The 17,529-nt window shown below is 39.0% G+C and overlaps 1 protein-coding gene across 1 annotated transcript in view; it reads right to left on the bottom strand.

Moving 5' to 3' along the window:
• NEGR1 (neuronal growth regulator 1) overlaps window positions 1-17,529 on the bottom strand; it is a 604,691-nt gene that overhangs the window by 128,686 nt on the left and 458,476 nt on the right. Inside the window, exon 5 of the mRNA XM_073357343.1 lies at window positions 1,057-1,177. Coding sequence (XP_073213444.1) covers window positions 1,057-1,177 — 121 coding nt within the window. The remainder of the gene's footprint in view (window positions 1-1,056; window positions 1,178-17,529) is intronic.

Here is a 17,529-nt window from a genome sequence, read left to right as displayed (position 1 = left end):
TTTGATTTTCAGCATGCAAGATGAGAGAAAGTAAACCCTGGACCAGATTCTCAGCTAGCATAGAGCATCCTAGCTCCACCGACTTCAGCGGAGTGATGGCAATTCACACAAGCTGAGGATCTGTTCCTCAGACCACAAATGGCAGAACTTGTTCCCCCCTGCCCAGTCTTTTGGTTGAACAGCCTTTTTTTCAAAACGGAAGTTGTCTGTAACTACTGTTATGATAGTAAAAATTTCCCATTTTTTGTGATTTTTTTTCTATCCATCTTAGGCACTTATATAGCCTCCATTACCATAGTATCTGACAATAGTGCATAATCTTTTCCTTCTCATTGCTGGATGGAATTTTGGGCTTTTTCTCATCTCATCCTAATGCTGGGAGAGGGCTCTTCCAATGTTTCACTTGGTTTCTGCGAGAGAGAGGAGGCTTTCATCCCTCATTCTCCAGAGAGGCTGTGATGATGTCTCGTCCCAGTAGTGCCTTCCTTCTCACCTTCTGAGTCGGGGGGAGGGATTCTCAGGGCTCCCATGCTGCTGGGATTGTTTCTTTCAGTCACTTTGATTTGTACACACAACTTGGCTCCTGCTCTATGTCTGATACCCAGGCATTGGGTTTAGTAGGGAGCACTCCAATGTTCAATGCAGTGTCATTAAGATATACCAGGTATTCCTCAGATGTGCTGAAACATCTGATCTGTTTGCATGTGAGTACAAGTACACTGGAAAACTGAAAAGACTTTGGAGACTGGATTGGGAATCAAATATTAGGCCCACAATCTAAAATCAGGCCCATGATAACCAAAGCTATCCACAAGATACACTGACTGCATCTTTTAAATGCTTCTTTACACATCAATGGACCCAATCTTAGAAGTTAAGCCCTGTCAGTATTCTGTTTCTTCATTATAATTTTTCTACTGTAAATCAACTGAACATTAGTACTACACCAAACTCCACTGATGCCTCTCTTTATAACACAAGGCTTATAATGTGCGGAACAGCATTAGACTGGTATCAGTGTATAACATATACAATAAATACATGCAGGCTACTTACTTTCTCTCTCCTTTGTACCACTCAAAGACTGGAGCAGGAACTCCTGCACTTTCACATCTTATCAGTCCATTACTTCCTAGCATCCCACCACTGGATTTAAGTTCCTGAATTGTGGGGGCGACTGGAAAAAAAATTTAAGCGCAAATTTTAAAAGAAAAATCACTAAATATTTTTTTTTCATTTCTTCTACAGGATGCTTGAAGTCACTTTCATGTCTGATGGATCAACACTTTCCTATTTGATTTTTGTGACAGGACTACTCACAGTTAACCACATTTCTCAAATTGGATATGAAAGAAGTTATCCCTGAAAGTAGAATATAATATACAGCTTTTATTTAGCTGTGTGTCTCAGGCAACAAACATATAATCCTGTGTTAGTAACAAACAAGTGCCCACTGCATGTTGCACTAGGAATTATTCAAAAATATTTCAATTTCTTACCAAAGATAGTATGTACCTATAAATATACCTAATCCTTAAGGGACTTCTACAAACCCCATCGAAAACTAGAAAGACTCTGGCAGGCCCTAAATGCATATGACGACACAATGCCCACAGACTCTGCTAAGATTTTCACCTGTCTAAGGAATTCAGTATTAAACCAAAAGAGTGTAAAATGTGGACTGTACATATTAAAGGTAGAACTCACTTTCACAACTATATAATAAGTCTGATTTTTCCCATAATTCACTATACACATAAATGTTGCATCCTAATCTAATCTAATCTAGATAAGTGATTGCCAATTTCTCAATTTTTCAGGAAAATCCAACCTTAAACACCACAAAATTGCACAGGAAATAGTTTAACAAAGGGAAAACATGAACAGATAAGCAATTGCCGCCTTCTTAGACTTTTTTTATATTTTCATAGCATTTTATGATGCATATAAATTATATTTAAAAACAGAAAAAAAACCCCATACAACTTATAAATAAAACTCCATTCATGTTTTTCAAGCAATTTTCCAGATGTTGCTTTAAACTAGTTATATATATAGGTGAAATGACTCCTCCCTCCATTCTTTTTCATAACAACACTCATCTTTAAGCTTGACATTTTAAGAGGCCATAATCTTTTATGAAAGCCGAGTATTGCAAAAAAAGGAACATCTATATTAAACAGAAGGTTCATGAGGAAGTTCTTTACATAGGCTGGTCAGTTTCATAATGCTATTTTATGTGCCAATAGGGACATGACTAAGTACAAACAAAAATATGTGAATCTCGTTAAAAGTACATGAAGTAGAATTATGATGTACCAAAATAAAATGTCTGGAAACAAGCATTCGTATGCAGTATCCACTTCTGTAGACCCTTAAAATAGCCTATACAGTGACTAATGCAGAAATTAGCCCTAAGTATATTCACAAATATTTAGAAGGACACTTTACCTGGCAAGAATTATTGCCAGTGAAGGGCATGATCCAGCTATTACTGAAGTCACTGGGAGTCTGTCTCTCCATTGACTTCAATGACAATTGGACTGAGTCCCTGTCACAGGGTTGGGGGGGGGGGTGCAATCGAGACCTGCAAGGGGTTGTGTCACTGCCCTGTAACCCAATGCTTTGCGGCTGTAGCTTCCAGCCTGGGATGCTCCGAGCTAGTGTAGCATGCAGGTCACACCTTGAGTGTTTTTGTTCTAGACAGCTCTGATTCAGCAGCTCTGACCCCAGCAGCCTGTCTACAGCCCTACTCGGACTTCCACCAGCCTCGGTTACAACCAGCAAGGTGACTCCAACACACTCCCAGTCCTACATTTCTCCCAAACCATGTGCTCTGCAACGTTCAGCCCTCTCCTGGACAGGTCAGAGAAATAATATGGTTCATTGTGCCTTTAAAGAGACAAAAGCACAATACAGTGTATTAACTTAACTGAGGTAAATACACCCTTCCTTTGAAACAGAGCACTGAGTTGGTTTATAGTAAAAATAAAACAAATGTATTAAAAATAGCGCATAGCTTAAGTGATACCAAGTAAGAGGAGTAACATTAGAAAGGATTACAAGCAAACAAAAGTGAAAACATGCATCTAAAAGTCTAACATTAATCTAGCAAGGTACAGGCTTTGGTCAAGATCATTTCTCTCACCAGTCTATCTTCTTTCGAGCCATGGCTGACTTTCCCTCAGTCAGGAACTTCTATGGAAGTACAAGGTGCTGGCTTCCCTTGTCTTCCTAGGTGAAATATCTCTTCCTAAACAGGTTTCTCACCTATATAGAGATTTCAACTGCTGCCCCCCAGCCTTGGGTGAAGGACCCAGCTTTCTCAGCTTTCAAGAGCTCTGTTCCCTTGTGTCGCTCTAGTGATGGATGCTAAAACGGCTTTCTGGCTCTGCTTATATGTTCCAAAGTTCAGTGAGCTTATTTCAAGTGGCAGGGTGACCTCATGCTGGTTTTTCCCCTTCCTGGGGGCTTCTCATCCCTCTATATGTAAATGGAGATTCCATTGGTTTGATTTTACCAGGCTTAATTTACATAGGAGACAGGTAAACACCTGTGACGTTCCCTCCTCCCTGGGAAACACTTGTTTTCCCTCAGTTTGGACACAAACTGGAAAGCTTAATATCAGTGCAATCCATAATTCCTCATATAGTGTTAATACATACATTTTACAAAGATATTAATCACCAGTGTATCATAGGCTATCATACAACATCTCACTCGATAAAACTTCGATAATACAGTTATACGGTATATAATTGGTTGAGTCAATTGCATATCACTTGAGGTTCAGACCCCCTCCCCATAAAGTTTCTCTTTGCTGCTGGAAACAGTCTCCTCGGCCTCTTGTTAGCTTGATAGCTTTGTTTACCTAAAATGTAAATGGGCCTTCACTGTCTCTGCCTGAAGACCGGGCTAACCAGAGAAGCAAAAGCACATTCCTTTGTCTAGGGCAAACCAATTTACTCACTCCCTCGACATATCTGGTTTAAATATATTTACATATATCACATAAGAATATTAATGATCAGTGAGTTATTAGATTTCAAACCATATATTACATGTCACCTTTTATATAAATATCATGACACAGTGTGTGAAGTATAGTGAGCATGTCAGGCCTGAGAGGAGCTACTGACATAAAGCAGTGAACCAGAAATGAGCCTCTGTGTCACAACCCCATATATTGTCCCAGATCTTTGGACCTTAAAGGCAGTTAGACACTGTAGTTTGACAGCATGGTGTGTTTAAAGTACAGGACTGGGAAGACTGGGTTCTGTTAATGACTCTGTCACTGACTTCCTGTGTGACTTTGAACACAATCTCGCTGGGCTTCCATTTATTAAAATATTAACTATTAATTAGTATTCCAGAGATGTGAGAGAGCTCATCCAATTTTATATTAATTTGGAGTCTGGGAAGAGAAAACCTGGATGCTAGAAATATAAGGATGTAGCCCTGCGTCTAATAAAAACACACAGGAGAGTAAAATTTTAGATGGGATTGAACAGAATGTATGATTTTCCATACCAATACATAGCACACTGTGAACTGGCTTCAGAAGGCCACCAAAAGATCTTTTCTCTCCTTTAATTTCAGCAGCCATAACCACTCTCTCCAATTGTCTCTTCCCCGTGATAACAGAGCGTGAATGAATCAGTCCATTCTCTTTAATTGGTAGTGACAAGATTTTCAACTGTGCAATAAAAAGGCGTTCTCAATTTACATGCACTATTACCATGATTTAAAATCAGGACCACATTTTTACAGAAAAGCATACTAATATGTGTAGTGAAAACTAGTAACCCTCATGGGACTAGAATTTGTACTGTCTCTGCTGAGAGATGCAGCACAGAAGGTGCACTCTGAGACTGGGGGCAAATGCCACCTTTGTGCTGCCCCAATTCTGGGCTACCAGGGAAATTGAAATAGCTCCTGACATAAGTTAAAGCAGCTTTCAGGATGACTCTATTTTTTGGAAGCTGTATCTGGGTTTCTTGGGTTGTCCTGCAGCTTAGCATTGCCGTAGCATGAAACACTATGAGCATAACCTCTCCTATCTCTAATTCACCCACTCCCACCCCCACGCCAAGGCATGTAAGGTGAGGCAGCATAGTGCTTACATAAGCCTGAAACTGCTACTGTGCAGAGGGATTTCCCCTGGGCCTGTTGCATCCCCTGTAAGGACCATATATGCCATCACAGCAGTGTAAAAGGACTGGAGTTGGGGTCAGAATCCAGACCAAATTCCAGATTGATGACAATAAACAAACTCCCAACTTCTTTTCTGTTGTACTCAACCAAATGAAAACAGTTTAAATACGATATCTGTTTGTTACCCCTAGACCCCTTACCTAACTTCCCTCAGTTACACAAAAAGCAGACATCTACTTCCTCAGCTGAACACCACCAACTGCTTCTGCATATTTCTCCTTTTAAATCAGTTTGTATTTAAGTCAACTGTGTGCCTTTCTTATAATTCTGATTCTCTGAAGATACCACCTTACAGGATTCTCACACCTCTCAATGGCACATTCAGAGACCAACATTCATAAGTGGCCCGGGTGGCTTGTGATCGCAGGGGGTTTGGTCATACTCTATGCTGCTACCGCTTCGGTCAAGAGTAAATACAAAAAACCTTTAGCAACTGGGGTGTTCCACCAGGCTCATGCTGAGAAGTTAAAACCAGGAGTTAAAATCCTGCTAGTATTTTTAGAGAAATATTTCCTATTTTTTTCGTTTAACTCACTTTCCTTCTCAAGCACTTTTCCTGCTGCCTATTAACTTTTCTCAGAGATGATCCCTCTTTTTCTCTCTGTTAGGAAAGTCCAGCTGCCCTCAGTAACACTTTGCTGTGTTCCCTCCCTTACTAACTGCTGAAATTTTATATAGCCACAGGTTAGGAAACTGAAAATAAATAAATACATCCCAATGGTCACTCCCAAATGGCAGGTAACCTATTGCAATATGTGCAATTATTATAAATTGTGTTAAACATCTAGTTACAATTACCCTTTTTAGTGAAGACTGAAGCAAAATCATAGAATCATAGAATATCAAGGTTGGAAGGGACCTCAGGAGGTCATCTAGTCCAACCCCCTGCTCAAAGCAGGACCAATCCCCAGCTAAATCATCCCAGCCAGGACTTTGTCAAGCCTGACCTTAAAAACCTTAAAAAAAAAAAAAAAAAGGAGATTCCACCACCTCCCTAGGTATAAGCATTATACATTTCAGCTTTCTTGATGTTGTCCATTAGCTCTCCTTCTTTGTTACCTCGAGGGCCTACACTTTCCTTTGTCTTTCTCTTTGTCTTTATAGAACCTCTTCTTATTGCCTTTTATGTTGCTTGCTAGGTGAAACTCAGTTTGTGCCTTAGCCTTTCTGATTTTGTCCTTACATGTCTGTACTATTCTTTTATACTCATCCGTAGCAATTTGTCCATGATTTTTTTTTTTTTTTTGATTTTCAGGTCATTAAAGAGTTCCTGATGCAGCCATATTGATCTCTTGCTATTCTTCCGATCTTTCGTTTGCATCAGGATAGTTTGCTGTTGTGCCTTTAATATTGCCTCTGAGAAACTGCCAGCTCTCCTGAACACATTTTCGCCTTAGATTGTCTTCCAATGGGACCTTAGCTATTAGTTCTCTGAGTTTATTAAAGTCTGAGCTTTTAGAAGTCGATAGTCCTAGACATTGCTCATTGTCCTGAAACATTCTGTTGCTCTGACTCCTTCTGTGACAAGAAAAAACACTAACTGAATAGCTAATACTTTCCTTACAGTAAATGAAAATAAAAATAATAGTGATATTCCACAAGAATTTTTAATCACTCATGTGTTATAATAATGAAATTAGTTTATTCCCTGCTAAAATATATATATTGTAAAAGAATATGATTAACATTTAGATGAAGTAACAATATGAAGAAAAAGGGGATTCTATATCACTGGTATATGCATCAGTTCTAGCATGTAGCTTTTGTGACTCAACTTACAGACGTACCCTCCCTCCCTTAGGTCATGATTCAGGTACATCCTTACTCAGCAAAGTATGTGAAAACATGTTCAGCTTTTACTCTGTACATAAGTGAATGGGATTTCAAAGAAACTTACATATATGATTAATTTCCAGCAAAAAAACAAACAAAAACCTAGGGCCTTATTGATGAACTTTTAAGTTTATCACTAAAGCAGAGTGGATAAGAGCAGTAAAACTGTTCAGCCCTGATTGACCCTTGAGAAATCCCAACACATAGCTGCCTGACTAGAAGGCGGTAGCTGGAGACAGTCAGAACTCGCTGGTACAACCAGCATCAAGCATTCAAATAGTAAAACAAAAAATATATCAATGACAGTTTTATAGGACTGGCCCCTCGGTAGGCTGAACTTAAGAAGTGAGTAAGTAAGGATGAGGGGTGCTGTAAAGTTTTTATTGCCATGAGTTTTACAATTGCATGATGAATTGTGCAGGTCTTGCTAAATAAGAGACAAAACTTTCCAGTAACCAACACCATCACATATTCTGGTGATGTCAGTTATTTTGAGGAGGGGTTCGAGGAATGTGTACTTTTTTAGGCTGCATTGGCTATTTCAATTATATTCTATAGGAATAATTATATTACTGGTAGAAATAGAGTTCAATAACTTCCACTAATTGAGAATGAAGTCAGTTTTAAAACTGCATATCATATTTTGGGAAAAATGCAATGATGTGCCCATTTTTATGATCACATGTAGTGAGGCCAAATTCCGTACTGACCCCTGCTGTGTAATCGTCTTGAAAATTAATCACTGACAGTGGTAGTGCATGGGGTTGAAGGCAGGCAGAATTCGACTATGTGCCTCTCTTATCCTGTACTGCACAAGACAGATGTGGTATTGCACAAATAAGCATAACAGTGACAAACAGGACAGGACCCTGATCCTGTATCAATGACAGTGCTGATGTATGGCTTTGACATTATTGCCTAGTTGCCAAATTAAGGCTTGCGATGAGAATTAGTCGTTTAGTGCTTGCATAAACCCCTATGGTCTCCCATTCACCACTCACTTCCTACCCATTTATTGCCATGCACTCTTGCAAGGAAGGGGGCAGGCATGCAGAGGACGTGAGATTTACTAGTAGTCAGTGTGGAGAACTACACTTAGCACTAAACCTTACTTTGGATGACGTGTGAACCTGGGCTGGGGCACAATCAGATTGCACATTGTGCTACACAAAGGGTCCCAACATCACAATCACAATTGAGCATGAACATCACATGTGCTTAGTAGTAGAGGCTCATGCATCTATTGTCTCCTTAGTGTGTATGTATAACTCCCACAACACTTAAAGTTAGATATGTGCAGCACGGACAGAGTGTATCCCTTAATGAACAGTAAAGTAGAAAAAATCCTTTTTGAAAAGCATTTGTCACAGACCTGTTTGGTTTCATTTTAGTAAAATGATTGGATGGATCATAATTCACTTGGTTAGGAAAGTCTCTTCTTACAGTAATGCTGCCTGTTCATTGCACATTGCGGTCTTCTCTTGTGCTTAAACAACAAATAAATGAAATTTTTGCTATTTATGTTGATATTTCTTTGTTCCATAATTTGCTCCTGCTCAGATTACATGCATCTGAAGTACACTATCCCATTTTTGATAAATCAGGCCTTTATGCTGGTGGGATATCATTAGAAATGAGATTCTGCATCTCATGTTCCAACTGGAAACCGGATAAGGTAATACTGAATCTGCCCTACCAAAGATTTTCAGTATGTTTTTTAATGCATAATTTATAAAAGAACAGGAAGAACAATGCACAAGGTACACAGGCATTCAGACAGCTACAGAAAATATGCAAAAATTCTAACTAGAACAGGTTTTGTCTTTTAACATTTTAATGAGCTCTGGGACTTTTATGCATATTAGTTATGTTGCCCTAATTACTCATTATAATTCTAATGTGCATTTTATATTTAATTACAATGCTTATAAAGATTTGGTATGGACAGTAAATTATTATAACTACCATAAGCATAATGATTATGAGCTGAATTTATTAACTTTTACACTATCATTCAGTGGTAGTAACTTTCAATTTCACCTGTGTGATTAACCACACTGTCTGATTAAATAAACATTTCTGTGAAATTAATTGTAAATATCAAAAAAGTATCTTTTACTTTGCCAGATTTCATTAAAATTTAAGTTTTGGTTTCTTTCACTTTTTCTTTTGGTAAGTAAATTGCTCTCCAATGTTTCAAAATAAACCTATTTTTCTCACAAGGGACCAGGTTTTTTTTATAGTTCATTGAAACAGGAAGTCAAACATTAGCAGTTTTCAAGTCTTTGGGATGTCTTAATATGAAAATCACCAAGGTCTTTACAGCAGTAAGAAATGTCATTTATACCCTATACTCAGCCAGACACAGTAAAAATTGGTCTCTTTATGGAGATTTATAAATCTGTACAAAATATTTCAATTTGTTTAGGGAAAAATGCATGCTTTTTCATCAGTTGTAAAATGTCGTGTTTTCCAAAATATAATACATTCATCTTAATCTATATTATTAATATTGGAGAAAAAATTAATTCATGTTACCACAGCATATTTGCAATTCATAAATGTATTCTTGTAAAGATTTACTAAGTCTTAAAAGGGTCCAATTCCTTGATTTCTTGCATTGGGCCAGAAACAGCAACCCTAATTCATACTGAGTAGCACTTACATAGTCTTGTTTAATTTCCATATCAGCATGAGAAACTGTCCTTTAATCATTAAACAGACAAACTCTCTGCAAAATCAAAAGCAGTTTGCCTGAGTAAAGAAAGAAGGAAGGATATAAAACTGAAGACCAGAGAATTTCCAAGAAATCCTTTCTTTTGTTCCAAGAAAAATAAGTTTTATCTTCCGTGTGTGAATATTTGAGAGAGTCAAATACCACAGAAGTCAGAAAGCTAAACAGCTACAAATACTTATTAGGTAGATTATCAGGAAGAAATTAAACAGCTTAAAATGGAATTAAATACAATGGAGGTGTGTGTGTCTCAGGTCAGAATTTGCTTTCTAACCACTGCATTTTAGATATGTTTTCTGAATGTGTGTGATATAAACCTTTCATAATGATGGCACAAGACCTCTTCTGTCATAAATATGAAGAGAAGGGTAACCACCTTTCTGTATACAGAACTATAAAATCCCTCCTGACCAGAGGCAAAACCCTTTCACCTATAAAGGGTTAAGAAGCTAAGATAACGACGCTGGCACCTTACCAAAATGACCAATGAGGAGACAAGATACTTTCAAAGCTGGAAGGGGGGCGGGAACAAAGGTTCTGTCTGTCTGTGTGATGCTTGTGCTGGGAACAGATCAGGAATGCTCTTCAGAACTCCTGTAAAAAGTTAGTAAGCAATATAGCTAGAAATCTGTTTGTTTAATGGCTGGTAAAAATAGCTGTGCTGAATGGAATGTATATTCTTGTGTTTGTGTCTTTTTGTAATTTAAGTGTAAGCAGTGTCAGGATGAGCTCCACCCTGACATCTGGTGGTGAGGTGTGGCAAGTCGTGGAAAAGAACTTCAGGGGTCGATCTCATTTGCATAGGCACACCCACTCCACCTAGAATGAGGCCATAGCTGCCCAAATGGTCACTTTGGCTGCTGTGGGATCCCCAGTGTCTCTGTTATTGGGGCAGGAAGAATAAATTGTTATTACCCTGATTATGGGAACTGTTCTTGGAACTGTACTTGGCCTTTTGTTATGATGGAGGGACTCACCATCATCAAGTAGCACTCGCTAGGCAAGGGTCATGGGTTCCAAAACTGTGTGAATTGAGAGAGGCTGGGGACAAGTATTAATACTTGGTGGCATGGGCCCCTGGGTGAGGGCCTTACATGCTAATTGCACTTCCTCCTCTCTCCACTGTGGAATATCAGAGCTAATCTTGATTTCATTAGAAGTCTAGTTACAGGCTGCTGAGCTCACTTTGGGCTAATAGTGCACCAGCATTGAGGCTCCCCTACTACAAGCTGAATTCACCAAGGAGCTGAACTGACTAAGAGCTGAAGTCACTGAGCGTTGTGTTAAGTAGTGGGGGAGCCTGAAGATATATTGTGGAGCAGTTCATAGGACAGCAGGAGCTGCTGGTGGGACGCGGAGCAGTTTGTGGACCGGTTGGTGGAGCAGTTCGTGGGACAGCGGGAGCTGCTTGTGGGCTGCAGAGCGGAGCTGAGCGAAGAAGTTTGTGGGGCGGCTGGCGGGGCGGAGTGGAGCGGAGCCCTATGGAGCTGTGGGGGGGTCAGCTTCAGATCATGTAAGGTGCCTCTTACCCCCACCCCCATCTCCACCCAGGTTGGGAGGTAAAGCTCTGCAGATAAACTTTCGAACTCTGGGGCTGCCCTGACCAGGGACAGAGACTTTTGCGTCATTGGACTTTTGGGACTTTGAGTGATTTGGGGTTGTTGGACTCAAGAACCAAAGGGAAAGGGCATGCCCCAATTTGCTTGAGGTGGGTTTTTTTGCTCATGGGTTATGTTATGAATCCTGTTTCCCCAACATAATGGTGGTGTTTCCCCAACATAATGCCACATTGTTTCTCTCTGTTATTAAAAGGCTTTTTGCTACACTCAGACTCTGTGCTTGCGAGAGGGGAAGTGTTGCCTCTTGGAGGCGCCCAGCAAGAGTGGTATATATTTGTCCCAGGTCACTGGGTGGAGGCTCAAGCCGGTTTGCATTGTGTTATTGGAATGGATCCCCTAGATACTGAACCCGGCCCTTGTTGCTGCCAACTCTGATGGGCAGAAGGGTTACATAAGGTTTTGCCGAGAGGGATTCTCTGTTTTGAATCTGATTACCTTGTGAGGTATTTACCAACCTGATTTTACAGAGGTGATTCTTTTACTTTTTCTTTAATTAAAATTCTTCTTTTAAGAACCAGATTGCTTTTTCATGTACACTTTGGGACAGGGACTACGTGCTATTCTGTGTTTGTACTGGTCCTAGCTCAATAGGCCCTCATTCTTGGTTGGCCCCTAGGCATTACTGTAATAAACATGATTAGTAATAATAATGAGGTGGATGCAGCCAGGTGCTCTGCAAATTTCCTTAAACAACTTGGACAATGTACAAAACATTATGATTTGGAACATGGCCACTACTACAGTCTGGAGTCTCTTCGAACACATGATTAGCAAAAATGTGGGGATACATTTAGGACTTTCACTACCTGAATTGTGATAATGGTGCCATTTAACTGAAACATACAGAGCGCAACAGTCTTTTTTGGCTCTTGTTTACAAGATTTTCTGGATAAACAGTTTCTATTTTCTCTCAGTGCTGCAGAACTTAACTGATAAAAAACCAATTGTTTGGATGCTAGGAAGCAGAGTGGGTTAAATGTATTGTCTTACATCTTTATAGGCCAATGTTCAAAACAAGGATTAGATCACAACTTATTTTCTGAATTTTTTTTTTTAATTCCTTATGAAAAGGATACAGCTGTGACTTTCTAGTTTGACATTTGGTATGAATATTTTGCACACCGTTAGTCAGAAACACTGAGCAATATTATTACGAGGTATTCATTAGCAAGGGAATGTTCAGAGGTGGTGATCACAGCAATAATCAGGATGTTGCACATCAGGACAGGTGAATTGGCAGAACTACTTGGGAAAGCTGGAATACCTGCCATTATTTTCCGTCATTTAAGCCAATTTTACATCTAAATCCAGCAGTTTTTAGTTTAGGTGTTAATACAATATCAAGCTAAACTAGATAGTGAAACTATGCTACTTAGGGCTTGTCTACACAGGGAGTTAGTGTGGTGTAAATCAACAGCGTGCACTAACTTGCCATGTAGACAAGCCCTTAGACATTAGCAATATTGTCAAATATAACACTCAGAAAGTTAGTGAGCAGATAAGTGTTTCAAGTCAACTATGTACAGTGCATTGTGAACTGACATATGTGCCATGCAGCATGTGGTGAATTACATTTTAATAATAATTTACAATCCAGAAATGGATGTTATCTTCTTACTCACACAGATACAGTAAGTGTTTAACATAAGCTAAAGTAGCATGGGCCAAAATGGTGTTTGTAGACTCACAGACTTAAAGACCTGAAGGGATCATTATGATCATCTAGTTTAACCTCCTGGATACTGCAGGCTAAAGAGCTTCACCCACCCACTCCTGTAGTACACCCATAACATCTGTCTGAAGTCCTCAAATCATGGTTTAAAGACTTCTTGCTCTCATCGTAAAGAAGTATCATTGTTCTGCTTTCTTATGAAGTAGTGTTAGTTGCTCCAGAGTAAGGTTACAACTGAGTTTCTATTATAAGCCTAATTTTTGCTCCACACTATCAAAAAAAAAAAAGAAAGAAAAGAAAAAAAACCCACACTGGCCTCAAAATTAGCAGGTTAGATTTGAGGCAGAAAATATGTAGAGAATCCGTTAAGTGATTCATGAGCAAAATCATTAATATTGATTTTCAAGAAGTCTTGGAACACTGATGAAGTTCCAGAAGACTGGAAGAAAGCTAGTGTTGTGCCAATACACAGAAAGGTTAAACAGGACAACCAGAGTAATTATAGGCCTGTCAGCTGACACTGATCTCTGGAAAAATAATGGAACTGCTGATACAGGACTTGATTAATAAATAATTAAAGGAGAATAATATAACTAATGCCAATGGTTTATGAAAAATAGATCCCATCAAACTATCTCAATATTTTTTGAGATTACAAATTTACTGGATAAAGATAATAGTGGTGATATAAAATACTTAGACTTCTGCAATGCATTTGAAATGGTACCACACAACATTTTGAATAAAAACCTAGAACAATATAAAATTAACACAGCACATGTTAAGTGGATTGAAAACTGGCTAATTGTAAATAGGGACACACCATTGAGCAGGTGTATTTCTAGTGGGGTTCTGCAGGGATCAGTTTTCTGATGCTATTAAACATTTTATGTTTTCTTCAGTTCATTTATAAGAATCACCGCTGATAAAGTTCGCAGAAGACACAAAGATTGGGAGCGTTGAAAAAGAATGAAGAGGACAGGTCACTGACACAGCATAATCTGGATCGATTGGAAAAGTGAGCACAAGCAAAAAATATGATTTTTAATACAGCCAAATATAAAGTTATGCATCTAAAAATAAAGAATGTAGGACATACTTAGAGGGTGAGGAACTCTATCCTTGGAAGTGATGACTCTAAAAAAGACTTGTTGGGTCACGGTGGATAATCAGTTGAACATGAGCTCCCAGTATGTTATTATAGCCAAAGAACGAAGGCAATCCGTATATGTATAAACAGGGGAATCTTGAGAGGGAGTAAGGAGGTTATAGGTCCTCTGTATTTGGTACTGGTACAATTGCTGCTGGAATACTGGTTCCCGTTCTGGTCCATAATTCAAGAAGGATTTAATAACTTGGAGATAGTTCAGAGAAGAGCCATGAAAATGATTCAAAGAATGGAAAACATGCCTTAAATGATAGACTCAAGAAGCGCAATCTATTTAGCTAAACAATGAGAAGGTAAGGAGTGACTTGATCACAGTCTATAAGAACCTAACATGGGGAACAAAAATTTGATAACAGGCTTTTCAGTCTAGCAAACAGGAGCCAATGGCTGGAAGTTGAAGCTAGACATACTCAGACTGGAAAAAAGGTGCACATTTTTCAGTAAGGGTAATTAACCATTGTAACAACTTACTAAAGTTTGTGTGGATTTTCCATCACTGGCAATTTTAAAATTCCAATTGTATGTTTTTCTAAAAGATATGTTCTAGTTCAAAAAGGAAGCAATTCAGCTAGGTCCTATGGCCTATGTTATACAGGAAGTTAGACTATGATCATAGTGTGGTCCTTTCTGGCTTTATAATCTATGAACACTAAAACAGAGAATTCACCTATGTTCCAAAACCATTTTGTTGTTGTTGGCACTTTGCTCCACACTATCCAAAAAAAAAAAAAAAAAAGCAGGAAAGAAATAATACATAGTTTATAATGCTCTCCGAAATCAAATCTAGGACCAAACATTTGGGTTATTCCAGTCCAATTATAGAAGTTATTAAAAATCTGATTTAATAACTTCACCAGGGAACCAGTACTGTAATCAGCAAGCTTTAACAATATAATTGAAATCTACACCTACAATCAGAGATTGGGTGGAGTTCAAATGATTAACAGAGTCATGGGGACAAGAGTACGGGATCTGTGAATACATGCCACACAGGAGCATAGCTTTGCAGATAAAAGGTGCACAACACAGACTGCCATCACAAAACTAACTTGGACATTAAGGGTGAAATCCTGTCTCCACTGAAATCAATGTCAAAACTCCCACTGACTTCAATGGGGCCAAGATTCCATCTACCCTAGGAAGTTGATAGGCAGGCACCACATTCCTGTGTATCTCCCAGGGTCTTGCAAGAGTAAAATCTTTACCCTGAGAACCTACAGAGAGTCAACGAAGACACACAGTCACACTGTATATGGGCCTGGACTCTTATTTTTACCTTCACAATTGTGTGTGTGTGTATGTGCGTGTAATACTAGCATGAACTGAAAAGAGTGGGACGTTTATCTGAACCATGCCTGTCCATGCCAACAGAGTAGAAAAATCTCTTCATTACTGTAGAAACCCCCCCTAAACCCCCTAAAAAATTCTTGCACCCTCAAAATCCAGCATAGCAGTTGAACAGACTGCAGTGTATTCTATATTTATGCATTAGGATTCAATTTTATGATCATTATATATACACAAGGCATTAAGTATATTTTTCTATTAATTGTGAAAAAGTGAATGTTAGTATGATATTCTCCTAATCCTCTAAAAAAGGAAAAGATTGTTGGTGACACAAAACATTGCTTGCAAAAAATATAGTTCCATAGTGTCTTTCACTTTTTCCAAACTGTTAGTGATTTATTAGAGCCAGGTTTAGAACAGAGCTGAATTGATTTGGGAAAGTGTGTGCACTTGTATTTAAAACCCTGCAGGTGGATCTACTGTTTTGGTGCCTGCAATTGATGAATCATAGATAATAGGCAACGAAGCTCCAGGAAGGTAGTCAATGCCTTTGCAATGAGTGTCAGCATATTGTTTTTCATCATTATCAGAAGGGCTGCCTTGTGTGTTAAGATTATTCATTGTGGTCTGAATTCCTAAAATAAGATAAATTTAATCTCTAAGTGATGTGCATTTCCTGGTTAGATATATTAATTTTCTGACATTCATATAATTTTTATTTTATTTGAAGTGTTTCCTTTTTGGGGGAGCCGATTTTCTTGTTCAAAGAAAATTTTCAGAGTAACAGCCGTGTTAGTCTGTATTTGCAAAAAGAAAAGGAGTACTTGTGGCACCTTAGAGACTAACCAATTTATTTGAGCATGAGCTTTCGTGAGCTACAGCTCACTTCATCGGATGCATACCGTGGAAACTGCAGCAGACTTTATATACACACAGAGAATATGAAACAATACCTCCTCCCATCCCACTGTCCTGCTGGTAATAGCTTACAGTGGGGTGGGAGGAGGTATTGTTTCATATTCTCTGTGTGTATATAAAGTCTGCTGCAGTTTCCACGGTATGCATCCGATGAAGTGAGCTGTAGCTCACGAAAGCTCATGCTCAAATAAATTGGTTAGTCTCTAAGGTGCCACAAGTACTCCTTTTCTTTTAAAGAAAATTTTACATCACGTCAAGATTTTCTGGTTTAAAATTTTTATGGTATTGAATGCTCTGGAAGGACACAACCAACTGCATAGGCCTTTGGACATTTCAAATGACTGCCAAATCCTACTAGCAAAAGTTTACTTGGCTCTACCACCACCTGCAGTTCTTTCACAAATTATCTGGAGAAGAAAAAGGAAACCCACAGCAATCTCCAGAGTTAGCCATCGAGGAAATGACCCAGAGTGAAGAAGCCCAGAGATACTTAATACTCAACTCTCTCTTTTATTTGAGGAAGTCTTTTATTGCCTGTATCAAGATCACATTGATGTTTTCTGTCTGAAGCATAATTTTGGGGAAGGCAATGACACACATTTATTTAAAAATATTTTAAATCCCTATTATTACTCATCTTACTGCTGGTATTGAAAACAGTCTTGTCTTCACCTGGAGGGGACAAAGCACAGTGTGTATTGTTGACATCCTGATCAACTTGTGCTGCTTGACACCTGAACTGAAAACTATCCTGTCTCGATGACAATGCTAGTGTTATGACAAGCAGCTTCTCATCTTCCAGTGAAGGAGCAAAACTGCATCCTTGTCCTACTTGCTTTATGCAACTAATCAAGATCTCTGAGGAGCGTGACAAAGTTCTTCCTCTGCCTTGGTGGGTCCTGCGCTTTTTGGCGGATTTGCTCACCTCAGAGTGCAGCTCTCAGTTTGGCCGCTTCTGCTAGAGGCTCAAACCTGCCATTCACTCAGCTAACCTCATCACTGGCCAGCATGGGGGAAATGGAGAACAATCCCTGCAGTCTCTATTGTCCCACCTAGTGGGTTGGGGACAGGCCAGATACCTTTC

The sequence above is a fragment of the Lepidochelys kempii genome, chromosome 8 (assembly GCF_965140285.1).
Source record: "Lepidochelys kempii isolate rLepKem1 chromosome 8, rLepKem1.hap1, whole genome shotgun sequence".
In the NCBI taxonomy this organism is placed as follows: Eukaryota; Metazoa; Chordata; order Testudines; family Cheloniidae; genus Lepidochelys; species Lepidochelys kempii.
Note: the sequence above shows the minus strand (reverse complement) of the source record. Positions and strands in the feature narration are given on the sequence as shown.